At 55.8% G+C, this 13,199-nt stretch overlaps 1 protein-coding gene across 3 annotated transcripts in view; it reads right to left on the bottom strand.

Moving 5' to 3' along the window:
- Positions 1-13,199, bottom strand: part of ERGIC1 (endoplasmic reticulum-golgi intermediate compartment 1) — a 103,630-nt gene that overhangs the window by 14,508 nt on the left and 75,923 nt on the right. For all 3 annotated transcript variants that reach the window (XM_075996291.1, XM_075996293.1, XM_075996292.1), the window contains 3 exons: positions 9,932-10,036; positions 6,472-6,532; positions 1,805-1,905 (listed from right to left, as the gene is read on the bottom strand). In XM_075996291.1, coding sequence (XP_075852406.1) covers positions 1,805-1,905; positions 6,472-6,532; positions 9,932-10,036 — 267 coding nt within the window. The remainder of the gene's footprint in view (positions 1-1,804; positions 1,906-6,471; positions 6,533-9,931; positions 10,037-13,199) is intronic.

Genomic DNA, 13,199 nt, shown 5'->3' with positions numbered 1-13,199 from the left:
TGGGGGCACCGCGGCTCGCTCACAGGGCGAGCGGGGCCGGAGCCAGAGAATGCTTCGCACGCGGTTCTTGCTGCTGGGTCCTTGCCACAGCCTTGGGGGAAGGAGCACAGAAAGATTAGCTTTCTTAGGGAGGGATGATGGGGCAGGGTGACCGTCTGGGTCACACGCCCGGAGCTAAGGGTCAGAGAAAAACAGCGAAACACAGCAGCAGTCAGCAGCATTTACCCAAAGCCTTCTCTGTGGGCTAAGCATTTTTGAAAACATTGCCTCATTTGACACCATCCTCCTTTTACAAATGAGTAAACCGAGGCAAAGTGGTCACGTGATTCGTCCTGGGTCACACAGCTAGCGAGTGACAGAGCTGGGCTTGGAACTGGCAGTCTGGTCCCGAGCCTACGCTCTCCCTGCTCGGACTGCATCTGTGTTTCCCATCTGTTAGCTGCCGTCAGCAATTGAGGGTTACAATGAGACGCCCACCATGAAACAGCGAGTGAAAGAAACAGATTCTCCTTGGAGAGTTACACCAACACCCGTCTAGGGTGGCCTGGAGCAGAGGGACTAAGTCACCCGACAGAGCAGCTCTCAGGTGGGCGGACACAGCACCTTGCTCAGGCTGAGCAGGTGAGGTCATCAAGAGGCCAGGCTTGGCCAGGCACGGTGGCTCACGTCTGTAATCCTAGCACTCTGGGAGGCCAAGGCAGGCAGATCGCTCGAGGTCAGGAGCTCGAAACCAGCCTAAGCAAGAGCGAGAACCTGCCTCTACTATAAATAGAAAGAAATTAATTGGCCAACTAATATATATAGAAAAAATTAGCCAGGCATGGTGGCGCATGCTTGTAGTCCCAGCTACCTGGGAGGCTGAGGCAGGAGGATTGCTTGAGCCCAGGAGTTTGAGGTTGCTGTGAGCTAGGCTTATGCCACGGCACTCACTCTAGCCTGGGCAATAAAGCAAGACTCTCAAAAAAAAAAAAAAAAAGAAAGAGGCCAGGCTCAGCAGTCCCTGAAAAACTTGGTTCTAATCCCCACTCGGCCACTTTATAGCTCTACAACCACCTCTCAGTGCCTCAAGGGCCAAATCTGTAAAATGGGAACAATAATGGTCCCAGTGTCAGAGCTGTCACGACAGTTAAAAAGGATGCAGGCAGAGAGCCTGGCAAGTCTAGCCCACTGTAACTCAGTAAATGACAGCTACTACTCCTACTATAGCATTAATATACAAGGTATTAGTTATAAGGTCTCTTGGCAGCCCTGGAAAAGAAGAAAAAGGAGAGTCCTGGTGGCCAATGGAGACATCCCTCCAGCAGGGGCTCGTGGAGGCACCTCAAGCAGCAGGGCTCCAGCACCCAGGTGCACCTGCAGGGCCATCTCTGAAGCCGCAGGCTACCTGGGCTTGAAACCACTAACTGTCGGGTCATCCCACTCCGCTGACTCTGACCATGCCCTGCCTCCCACCGGGCCTGCCTCCTCCATGACTTGAGTGTTGGGGTCCTGGGACACCCCTGTTCATCAACAGCAAATTAATCAACAGCCACCTGGTGTGACTCACCAGCCTCAACATTTCAGATAAAGTGCTTGTGCCCCGAGAGCCGAAGCATCTGCTGTGTGCTGACCAATCACGGGGTGTGAAGGGCAGGGACTAGGCCTTTCATGTTTACCCAGAGACAGAGCCTGGCCCGCAGACCCCCAAGAAAGGCCTCCAGAAAGGAACCAGCAGAAACCATGGCGTGGGTGCAGCCCGCGTCACCTCTGCTCTCCGCCAGCAGAGGGCGCGGCTGCACACAGCTGCCGGCCGTGGCCCACGCACCTTGTTGGCCACCGTGTACTGGTAGGAGTACCGCTGCTTGCCACTCTTGTCCTCGTAAACCGTGGGCACGATCTTCAGGATGTAGTCGTGGGAGGCCAGGGCTGCAGGAAGGACACACAGCAAGGTGAGGCGGGGGGCGGCACACCCGCTGCCAGCTCTGTGTGGTTTCAGTCCTAACCCTAAACCCTCTTGCACTGCAGGAAGCTCATTCCCTGCATTTTTACCACCAAACGACCCCTCTTCGTGGTCTCCCCTTAGATTCCAGGAACTGAGAGAGTCTACCCATCAGGATCTGTACCCCTGCACTGTATATAATATCAAAATTCTGGAACTAACCCACATGTCTATCAATAGGGCCACCGTTAAAGCGTGGGCACGAGGAGAGGCTGCCCTCCCAGAGGTACGGGTAAGCCAAAACAACAGGCACCACTTGCTTCCATGAACTGGGGGCAGGTATGTGAACGCTCTCTAGGTATGTGAATATACAGAATGATCTGGAAAGATACCCAAGAAATCACAAGCAGCTTTAGCCTCCGTGGAGGAAGGGAGGATTTGAGAAAGATCCCATTGGGTTGTGCACCCTCTGGTATTGTCTGGATGTTTACGTTTAAAACAAATTGTGTTTCTCTTTTAAAAAGAAAGAGTGCACCAACCATAACACCGTGTCTACAGGGCTGATTAATCTCCTCCCCTGTTTTCAATTAGTGGCCGAGCAGCTCTTCCCGGATGGCAGGGCTGCAGAGGGCAGGGCGGGGCCTTACTCAGCTCGTGTCCCCAGAGCCCCGTGCAGGGCCTGGTACGGAGCGGACCGTGGCAAATGCTTGCTGAATGAACGAGCGGATGGCAGGATGACTGGGCAGAGGTATGAATGGGAGAACAGATGATTCAGCTGCTGATAAGCATGAGGCAACCGGAATCAAACGCTGGGCTGATTTCATGCTGGCCCGGCGCCGCCGAGCATCACCCAGGAAAGGCGGACATTCTCTTGGGCCTTCTGCGATGCTAAGAGAAGCTTGTGGACCTTCTAGAATCTCAGGTCAGGGCCCACAGAGCTAAAACAACACAGAAATTCAGACCTGAGGGTCTACTACTGGCCTCAGAGCCGAGTCAGTGCTCTTCTGAAAGAGGGCTGGGATGCAGGCGGCATTCACGGCCCGGTGCTGCCTGCCGGCCCTCCCTGCGGGTGCCGCGTCTCAGCGAGGAAAGGAAGGGCCTCCCGGGTTGTTCTGGGTCGATTCCTCCGAAAAGCCCGGAAAAGCCCGGCAGCCTCAGAGCTAAGTCCACGAAGGGATCCACACCCGCGGTTCAATGGTTCTCAGTGTCAGGAGCACTCGAATCACCTGGGGTTAAGAGGCAGACCCCTGAACCTGATCTGGGCGGGACCCACTCAGTGGGGCCAGGGTGGGCTCAGAATCTGCATTTAAAGCAGGGGCCCAGAGACCACACTGACGTGGCGTCCCCAATGCCTGTGGGCCTGGGTTAAAACCTGAAGGAATGAAGGAGTGAATGCCTTACCCAAACTACACCTGTAATATTTTTTGTTGAAATGTATATAAAACATGGGTGATCACACAAAACAAAAATCACCCATAAATCCAACATCCTCAGGAAACTGGTTCGCACTCTCAGTGTAAACTGCCAGACTTGTGTTTATACATATATTCATGTTTTCCTAAAATAGAATCACGCTGTACCTTTTTCTAAGAACACCATAAACATATTCTCAGATCCAAGATACAGAATGTAAGTTCTATAGTTTGGTTTGTTTTACTCAGCTCCACGTCCCCGGAACCTAGCCCAATGCCTGGCATACACTAGGTGCCCAGTAAATGTTTGCTTCCTGCCTGCCAGCGAGGTCCTGGTGCAGCATCTTGCTCAGCAGCTGCGGGCACGCCATGGTGGGGGCAGTGGCCATGCCCCCAGCAGCCCCCGTGGCTGGACACTGACGTGGCTCCTCACTTTCACTCTTATAAACAATGACACAATGAACATTCTTTTCTTAGATCTTTGTTCACTCTCTTAATTATTTCCTTAGCTTATTCTCCCATGAGTAGAATGGATGACTCAAAGGCAACGACCATTTTTAAGGCCTTTGATACAACTTGCCAGGTGCCCACTGGAGACACTGCACTTAGTGCCACCTGCACGGATTCCTTGACTGTTCCTGTAGACCCCTGGCTCCAGTCTGGTCTAAGAGGCCCACTTTCCCTTCGTGCTCCCTCTCGACAGCTTATTATGGAAATATTCAAACATAAAAAACAGGGAATCCTATAATGATCTCCCATGTACCCTTCCCCAGCTTCAGTAATTACTAGCACACAGCCAACCTGTTTCATGTCTACGCCACCACTGGGGTGGGGCCCAGAATCTACAGTTTTAAACCAGGAGCCCATAATACACAGGACAAGCTGGTTCCAGTCCCAATGACACCTTCAGGACCAATTATGCACTCCAGTTCTACAGTATAGGGCACAATTCCATGTAAGAAAGGTTCACCTTATACAATGCAAAATTCTACTTAAAAAAAAAAAAAAAGAAAGGTTCACCTTAGATTCTGCCCTCGGGGATCTCGTTCCTGGAGGTAGTTGTTGATGGTGGCTAATAAATGGCTAACATTTATTGAGCACTCACGGCGTGCCAGGCTGTGTACTGAACCCTTTGCACGCATCTCGTAAATCCTCATGGCAAGGCTGTAAGGCGGAGAGGATCCTCCCCACCTTACAGATGCAGAAACTGAGGCTGAGAGGAGTTAAATGACTTTTCCAAGGCCACAAGGCTGGGAAACAGTGGAGCAGGACCCTGGGGTCCAAAGTCCTCGTGACCACGCTGCACCGCTCTCTGGCAGCCTCCAGGGTGTGACTGCCTACCGTCCGACCGCGGACTATACACTTCCTATACGCCACGCTGAGTCCTGGGGACTGGGCGGTGGGCAAAGCACAGTGCTACCTCCCAGCTGGAGCCGCAGCCCAGAGCAACAGAGGACTGAAAGAACAGGATGACTGCAGAGAGTGGGATGTGCTAGGAAGAAAAGCAGGCTTGTCACTGGGAGTGGGGATTACTTTGCATAGGCTGGTCCTCCCCCATGAGGTGGTGGCATTTGTACAGAGACCTAAATGACAAGCAGCAGCCCGGTGGCAAGACTTGGGCATGGAAGGACCTGCACAGGGAGAGGCCCAGCAGGGGACCCAGCTTGGGAGCTGAGGACACGAGAGCCAGCCCTACGTTGGCGTCTGTTGCTCGACCTAATACGTTTTTCTTTCCACCTAAGGGAAAGCCCCAGAGAAGGCAAGGTCTTCGGTCCACACACCCTCTCTGCTCTCGCACTCTGGGCCCCCTAGCTCCGCCCCTTGCGATGTCAGGCAGCTGAGGGCTCCATCCTAGCTGAGGCGTATGTGTCTGGCCACCTTGGGACAACACACTACCTTACACAAGAATGACAACGCCCGTCCCACCATGTGAGCAGTCCTCTCCCCCTGCTACAAGCAGGCATTTGCATTAGAGCAGGGAGGTGCTGCTGAGCAATGAGGAAGCACCACTGTGTACCCGTCGGCTGCGGGAGGCAGGATGCAGGGGCTCAGGCCCGGCCGGAGGCAGCTGGGAAAGGGACAGCCAACAGCACGGGTGTAGCGGCACTGTTGTCGTGGTGAAACACCGGAGACAACAGACATTCGTAGTGATGAGACAAGCCTGAAGTAAGGCACACCAGAGCTGCTGGCTGCGCAGCTGTGCCTCCGTTACAGCCGGAAAGTAATACGATCCTGGCTGCGTGGCAATGCCAAGCACAAAAATCTGAAGGTAAACTCCTATCCACGACTTGGAGAAATAAAATGACTTCTGCTCATGGACGGGGTTTCACAGGGACACAGAAAAATGAAAGATCTGATCTGCTGGGGAACAGGTCGTGGAGGGATGTTTTCTTTTGCTTGGATCCCTGATGGTGGGAGGGCAAATGTGTTTTCGGAAATAACAAGAAAAGCCACACAGGTGACAAAGGTAAACTCAGGTGAGGAAATAAAGGAAGTCCAGGCAGCCTGCCCAGCAGGACCTAGCAGTGGGCTGCGGGGCACCAGGCCGCACAGCCGTTCCGTGCTCATGTTTAAGGCCCCGTGCGCGTAGGCGTGTAGGGGTGTGTGTGCTCATGTGCACATGTGTGCAGACGTGGCGTTCTCTTTCATGTGGGCCAAGGTGGCAGGGAGCAGGGGAGGGAGGGGACTCAGGGAGGAGCCACTGTCCATGGAAGGGGCTCCAGCAGGAGGGAGTGCTGGGGAGCCGCCAGGTGGTCCGACCTAACTGGGCCACCGACACACCTGCTCCCACGGTGCCACTCGGAGCCAGCGTGGATTCTGGTCCTGCCATTGCTCCCTGTGGGATCTCGGGTGATTATCTCAGCTAAGAGCAATGACGTGGCAGTAATGACAACAATCATGGTAACAGCTGGGACTCACTGAGTGCCTGTGATGTGCCAGGGCTGGCACGTACCTTCCTGGGGACAAGCTGTTTTTCTTCCCTTCTCCATGAGATGGAGATAATTCCACCTTCCCCCGGCTAGCTACGGGCATGGAGAGTGAGCAGCCTCCCTGGCGAGCCCTCTGCCCCTCCTGCCTCCCCCTGCTGTACCTGGGACCTCGGAGCGGAGGCTGTTGCCAGCCGCAACGCGGGATACGTACGGTTGGAGGAGAGTCTGTCTGCCCCCCCGAGCGCATTGAAAGCTCCGTGGACATTCTGCACCTGTGGAGAAGCACAGTGAGGGAGGGTCCTCGGGACACCACCCCCCCAGGCCTGGACCTGGCTGGGGGACCCGTCAGGCACCCCCTGGTTTAGGGACCTTACACCTGTGCAAAAGGAAGATCCAGTAGGGTTTCTCCTGTAGAGAACTCGTGGGAAGCAAGAAACAGCACAGGCCTGGCACATAGTAGGCACTTGCTTGGTTTCCACCTTGAGCACCTACTATGTGCTACTCTGTCTTGGTCACTTCGTGTCATCTCATTTAATCCCCCTAACGATGTATATTGGGCCCATTTCACAGAAGAGTAAACCAAGCCTTGGAAAGACACCAAAACTTGCCCAGCCTATAAGTGGCTTAGCCAAACTGCAAATTCAGGTTTGACCCCAAGCCTGTGCTCTTTCCATTAAACCACGCCGAAAACTCCAGTAAAGGTGAAGTCTGGGTCCCAGCACATTCCTCCTGAGACCCCCAGAGCCCTCTGAAAGGCCCCTAGAGGAGCCCAGGGCAGGGGGGTGCCCAGAGCTGCCGGCCTCCCACCAGGCCTGCCTGCTGTGGGGAACATACAGTTGTGAAGAGACCCCTCCTCACAGCAGCTGGCCGGGCTGTGTCCCCCTGCCAGGGGCTGCTGTAAAGTGGGGCTGGAAACCACATTGCGTCTTGGAGGATGATAGGAAACCAGGTCAGCCTCCACGAGCACCTAAAGCAGGACAAGGCATGCCCAGTACGTGGAACATGCCACTATAGACATAGTTAACAGGACTACTGGGCTAGACACCCTGGAGGGCTTCCTGGAGGAAGTGACATTGACACCAAGATCTGGAGAAAAGAAGTTAATCAGGCAAGAGCACGTGCAAAGGCCTCAGCCTGGAGCCTGAGGAGCAGACAGGTCCGTGTGGCCCCAGGGAGGAAGGGGAGTGAGGTGTGGGAAGGAGCAAACATTAGAGATGTAGGTGGGCACAGACTCCAGAGAGGGCCGCCCCGGGAGCAGCCGGCAGCAGGTAGGTGACCTGAGCCCTGATCCTGGTCTCGGGGGCTGATGTTTATTGAGCACTTGACTCTCAACAAGCCAAGAGAAAAGGAAACGTGCACATCTGTTGTCTTGGGCATGACCACCTGCATACTGCGGCTCTAACCCACAAGGACAGTGGTTACAGGGACCCGAGTGGGAGAACGTTCCTTCCACTGTAGTGCGTCACGGTGTCATCTCAAATACAATCTGTATGGTTGTCTGGTTAACATGTGTCTTCCTCTCTAGACCGGAAGCTCCACATGGGCGGGTGCCACGCGTGTCCTCACCAACATGTGCAAGGCCTGGCACACAGTAGGTATTCAATAAATGTTTGAGTGGGTGCATGGACATCAATGCACGGATGGATGGATGGGCCCTGAGTTAACTTTTGTATCTTTACGAGATCAGGTTTCCGCACAATAACAACTAAGCTCAGGTCTGTGGCTGGCTGGCTGTTTTTGCCACCGAACGCAGCAACGAGAGACTGCTCCCCCTTCCTCTTCAGCCTGTCCTCTTCTCTCCCCTCTAACCTGCCTCGGTCTGGGCCCTTCCTCACCTCCCTGCCTCCAGTCTTGCCTCCTGGGCCCATCCTCGCCATGGCAGATGGGTGCTCTAAGTCACCAGACTGACCCTGTCGGTCCCCACTGAATCTAACACGGGTCACCTGCCACATAAAACCCCAGCTCCCTGCTTCCGGTGGACGCTTCTGAGCCCTTTCAGCCAACTTTGAGGACATGAGGACTCTTTGTCCTACGGCCTCTGACATCTCACATCATGCTGGAGTCACAGACACTTTTTGATCTATTTTTCTGAAAGTAAACTCCAGGGTATGGGGGGCAGATCCCATGTGAATCTGCCTGCAGGGGTGAGTCCACAGTCCCAGGATGGGCTGTGCTTCATAGAGAACGTGGACAGGGAGTCTGGCCCATGGCACGCAGGGAGGCCAGGCTCCTGAGCTCTGCGTCCGAGAGGAAAACCCCCAAGGCCAGCAAAGCAATAGGAAGGTGCTGGCCGGGCACCTCAGGCTGGGCACAGGCCCCCAACAAGAAGAAAACGCAAGCAAGCGTGACAAATGCACAAAGGAAATGTGGGAGGGGGAATGTGCCGGGGGTGTGTACTCGGGCACGCGTGCAAGGGAGGCTGTGCCGGTAGTGGGGTCTGAAGCTGGACTGTTGGGATTCGAACCCAGGCTCTGCAACAGACTGCAGCCTCTCTGTGGTTTCCTCAGTTACCCCCTCTGTAAAATGGGACAATAGCAGTACCTACTTCTTGGGCTGCTAAGAGACCAAAGGAAGACTGTGCTTAGAAAGCATGGCGCTTGACACAGGGAGCATTCAGCCACGATCGGGAAGTCCTGTTTCCAATGTACATACGTGTGGGTGGGGGCAGATGTGCGCGTGTGTGTGTGTGTGTGTGCGCGCGTGTGTGAGAGAGTCTGTATTTGAGAGGCCCCGGGTGAGTCTGTGCACGTCTCTGGGGGGTGTGTGTTGGGGAAGAGTCTCGGGGTACACACAGGCACGCATATGTTGGGGCACAGCTCTGAATGTGCCTCTGCTGAGTGTGTGAGCGTCTGAGCAGACACGTGCCCATGTGTTGTGGTGCCACGCGTGTGCTCACGGGCACACGTGGGCCTATGTGCACATAGTTATGCCAGGAGGCGCCCACTAAGCAACCTCAGCCAGGAAGTCCGGAATCTCGTGGAGCAAGGCGAGGGGCAGGACCCAGGGGTTCCGATCCTAGCAACGTGGCCGGGAGCAATGACGTTCCCCTCCTGAGCCCAGATCCCCGTGTGCAACAGGGTGTGACAGAAGTTGCCTTCAGGACTGCTGTGGGAGGGGAGCAGAGAGAGCGGCGCAGCCCCCACCTGCACCTGCCAGAGAGCAGGTGGGGAGCGTTTGGGCCTTTGCTGCACGTTCTAAGGTAGGAAACTGCCGGCTGGAACTGCCAAAGGCGGCCCTCTCAGAATATTCCATTGCCCCTGTTTGGTGGGCGGGCACTGAGCGTAGGCAGAGACGGCTGCGTGGGGCACGGGCTGGAGTCGGACCTACGTACCATACCGGGGACCCTGGACAGACGGCTTCTCTGGGCCCGGCATCCGCGTCTGCAGAGTGGGGTGCTCCCACCTGCCTCTTGTGGCTGCACTCGGTACTTGTCATTAAAGGTGAGTCCCGCCCCCTCCAGCCCCCAGGTCTCAGCCTGAGCCCCCAAGTCCAGGACGGGGCCAACAGGACTGCAGCCGAGCACGAGGACGCAGCGAGGCGCTGGCCGAGGAAGCAGAGCGCAAACGAGTGAACCCAGAGGAGGGCACCTCCCACACCCAGGGAGGACACCGGGTGACACGGCCCCTGCACGCCCACCACTGGCCACACCACCTCAAGAGTCCCCTGCTCACCTGTAGCGTGTCCCCAAAGGAGAGTTTGTGGATGACATGCGTCATGTCTGGGTTCTGTGGCTGGGCGGTGGCGCTGTGTGTGGACACGTGGAAGTTGCCGGGGACCTGGGGGGACATGCAAGAGTTAGGAGTTTGGCTGGCCATCCCCGGGAGTGGGGTGCAGGGCTCCACCCCGTGGGAGTCAGCCAGTCCCGAGCGTGGGTCCCGGCCTGTACCATTTCCAACCGTGTGCAGCTTACCTCTCTGAGCCCCGGTTCACACCGTGGATGGGGGCACGGACAGCAGTGACCCGAGGGGTGGCTGGGCCGTCTGCTGAAAGAATGCACGTGACTCGCCCGCCTGGTGGCTGACACAAGCCAGGACTCAGACAGCAGCTCTCCCCTCCAGCCCCGTGCGTTCTGGGCTGCTGGCCTTGCGCCGGGCTGGAACGTGGCCCTGGAGCCTGCAGCCCAGCGGGGCTTCTCGAATCCAAACCGAGATCACCACCTACCCACCTCTACACCAGCCAGGGGGATCCCCAGAGGACAGACTGCGTAGCCTCACTTCTCCCCTGGGACTCGGCCCTCGCAGAACCTCGCCTGTGAGAAGCAATGAATGTCTACAGAACGAACGACGCCGACGACAATCGTGTATCCAGAGCCTCCACCCATTCTCTCTCGGCCTCCCTGTTTCAGCAAAAGGTCCTTCCTCCTCCGCCCAGATGCCCAAACCGAAACCTTTGTGTCACCTGGGAGGCCCACTTCCCCCACCTGACAGCCCAGCCATCAAGAAACCCGTCAGCTCCACCTTCAAAACACACCTGGCATCTGACCGCTTCTTCTCCCCTGGTCCAAGGTCCTCTGCATGGACAATGACAGCAGCTTCCTCCCTGGGCTCCCAGCTGTGTCCTCCCCTGAACACAGACCTCTCCCCAACAGGGACCAGAGAGGTCTTTCTAAATCCTACTCCTTATCTGGTCACTCCTCTCCCCAGAACCCTCCCAGGCTTCTATTCTCTCAGAGTTGAAGAGAGAATGGTGGCCCATGTCCTCGTCTGCTTCCTCCTACCAGAATGCGAGCTCCACGCCAGCAGGGACTTTTGTGTTTTGTTCCCTGATGCTCTCCCTGGACCCAGCACGTAGCAGGTGCTCAGTAAATACTGATGGAATGAACGAACAAATGACATTTAATCTTTTGACTCTGACTTTGGTACGTGATAATTCCCACTTTACAGATAAGGAAACTGAGGCTCAGAGCAGTGAAGAAACTAGCGAAGGTCACATGTGGAGAGCTGAGTTTGATCTCACGTCTTCTGGACATGCTGCCCCTTCCCACTGATGCCTGGACGCCTGTTACCCAGCAGCTCCAGGCCGATGGGCACGTGGAGCCAGGCCTTCAGGAGGTGCCAGAACTAGAGAGGTGACTGGACAAGAGGCTGGCCCCAGCCAAGGCGCCGGCCCGCTGCAACTCAGACTTGGAGGAGACAGTGAGGTTCTGCACGATCCACACTGGCCCACAGCAACCTGCAGACCGTGGGGGTTGCACTCAGTCAAGGGTGTGGGTCATGTTCAGGGAGGTGTCCCAGGAGAAAGAACGCCTTTGTGCTAAGGCCCCAAAGCGGTCTGCGTCGCTCAGGAAGACAGAGCAAGGCATCCGGCAGGGCTGCCGGCATGGACACATGCAGAGGCCAGAGACTGCCCAGCACATGGCCGTGTCTCAGGAACTAGAAGGATTTGGTATCGTTGAAGTCCAAAAAAGAATGGAGCCTGGGCACGGTGGCTCACGCCTGTAATCCTAGCACTCTGGGAGGCCAAGGCAGGACAATCACTTGAGCTCAGGACCTCGAGACCAACCAGAGCAAGAACAAGACCCCATCTCTATTAAAAATAGAAAAATTAGCTGGACGTGGTGGTGCAAACCTTCTCCCAGCTACTTGGGAGGCTGTGGTAGGAGGATCACTTGAGCCCAGGAGTTTGAGGTTGCTGTGAGCTAGGCTGATGCCACAGCACTCTACCCAGGGTGACAGAGCAAGACTCTGTCTCTTTAAAAAAAAAAGAGAGAGAGAGACGGGCCTGGGTGGTGGTAGCCACAGGGAAACAGAGGCACAAGAGAGGCATGGAGGCTGTTCATCAAAGGCCCCAAATGCCGCACTGGAAAACCTCCGGGGTTATCTTATCCCAGCTGGAGGAAGGAGACTGAGTGAGGAGGCTGCATTAGGGAAGGAACACGGCTCCCGGCTCACTGTGCAGCCGTCCGTCGGAGACTGCTGATCTTGCAAGTGCGTCTGTTTCAAAGACGACTTCCCGCAGGAACATTCCTACTTCGGCAGGGCCTGAGCTTCAGACTGACAAGGGAGGTATCGGGCTGACAGAACGGGGCCTGGTCCTGGCCTCCGGCCTGTGCGCTCGCTGGTGAGCGTGCTGCAGGACAGCGTGCAGAAGGGACACGCACAGGGTCTGGAGTGGGGCAGGAACAACAGCTCGGCGAGATCTCCCTGGAGGGACAGCATCGCCTGCTTCAGGGACCCAGTAACGCAGGCTAGAGCAGAGGCGGCTCTGAGTCTAGACGTGGGCCCAAGCCAGCCCCACTTCCTAGCTGGGGGCCCCTAGGCAAGGTCAGTAACCACTCTGTGCCTCAGTTTCCCCATCGCAAAATGGGGATAATAACTACACAGGGTTATTGGGAGGATTTGGTGAAATGATGCATGCAAAGCAGTTGGCAGTTATTACAGGTTTGTAAGATGAACAGGTTTGTCATCACAGACAACAGAGAAGGGCCCTTCTGGAAAAGAGAATAGCATGTACACAGGCAGGGCATGAGGAAAAGCCCGTTGTGTTCAAAAATAATTTTTTGGAGGGGTAGAGATGGAGATCTCGCTATGTTGCCCAGGCTGGTCTTGAATGCTTGCTATTGAGATCCTCCCGTGGAGCTAGGATTATAGGCATGAGCCACTGCGCCCAGCCTCCAAAAATTTAAACTTCATTTTCACTGATATAAACAATACCTGGATATGTTTTCATTACAAAATATTCACAAGATACAGCCGGCACTAAGTCCCTGTTGCCCACCAGCCCTGGAAGGCAGAAGCAGGGCCACCGCAGGGTTCAGAATGGGCTGGGCCCTGGGCCTCCTGCCCCCAGAGCTAAGTGAGTCAAGGAGCTGGCCCCTGGGCATCTGCCACCTGCCGCCAGGCCCACCAGGCTGTGACTCAGTAACCCACTCCCACTGCACGCCAGATCCATCGCCGGCGCTGACTCATGCCAGCACACGCTGGGCTGCAGAAAGAGAGA

This window comes from Microcebus murinus, chromosome 21 (assembly GCF_040939455.1).
Source record: "Microcebus murinus isolate Inina chromosome 21, M.murinus_Inina_mat1.0, whole genome shotgun sequence".
NCBI classification, from domain to species: domain Eukaryota; kingdom Metazoa; phylum Chordata; class Mammalia; order Primates; family Cheirogaleidae; genus Microcebus; species Microcebus murinus.
Note: the sequence above shows the minus strand (reverse complement) of the source record. Positions and strands in the feature narration are given on the sequence as shown.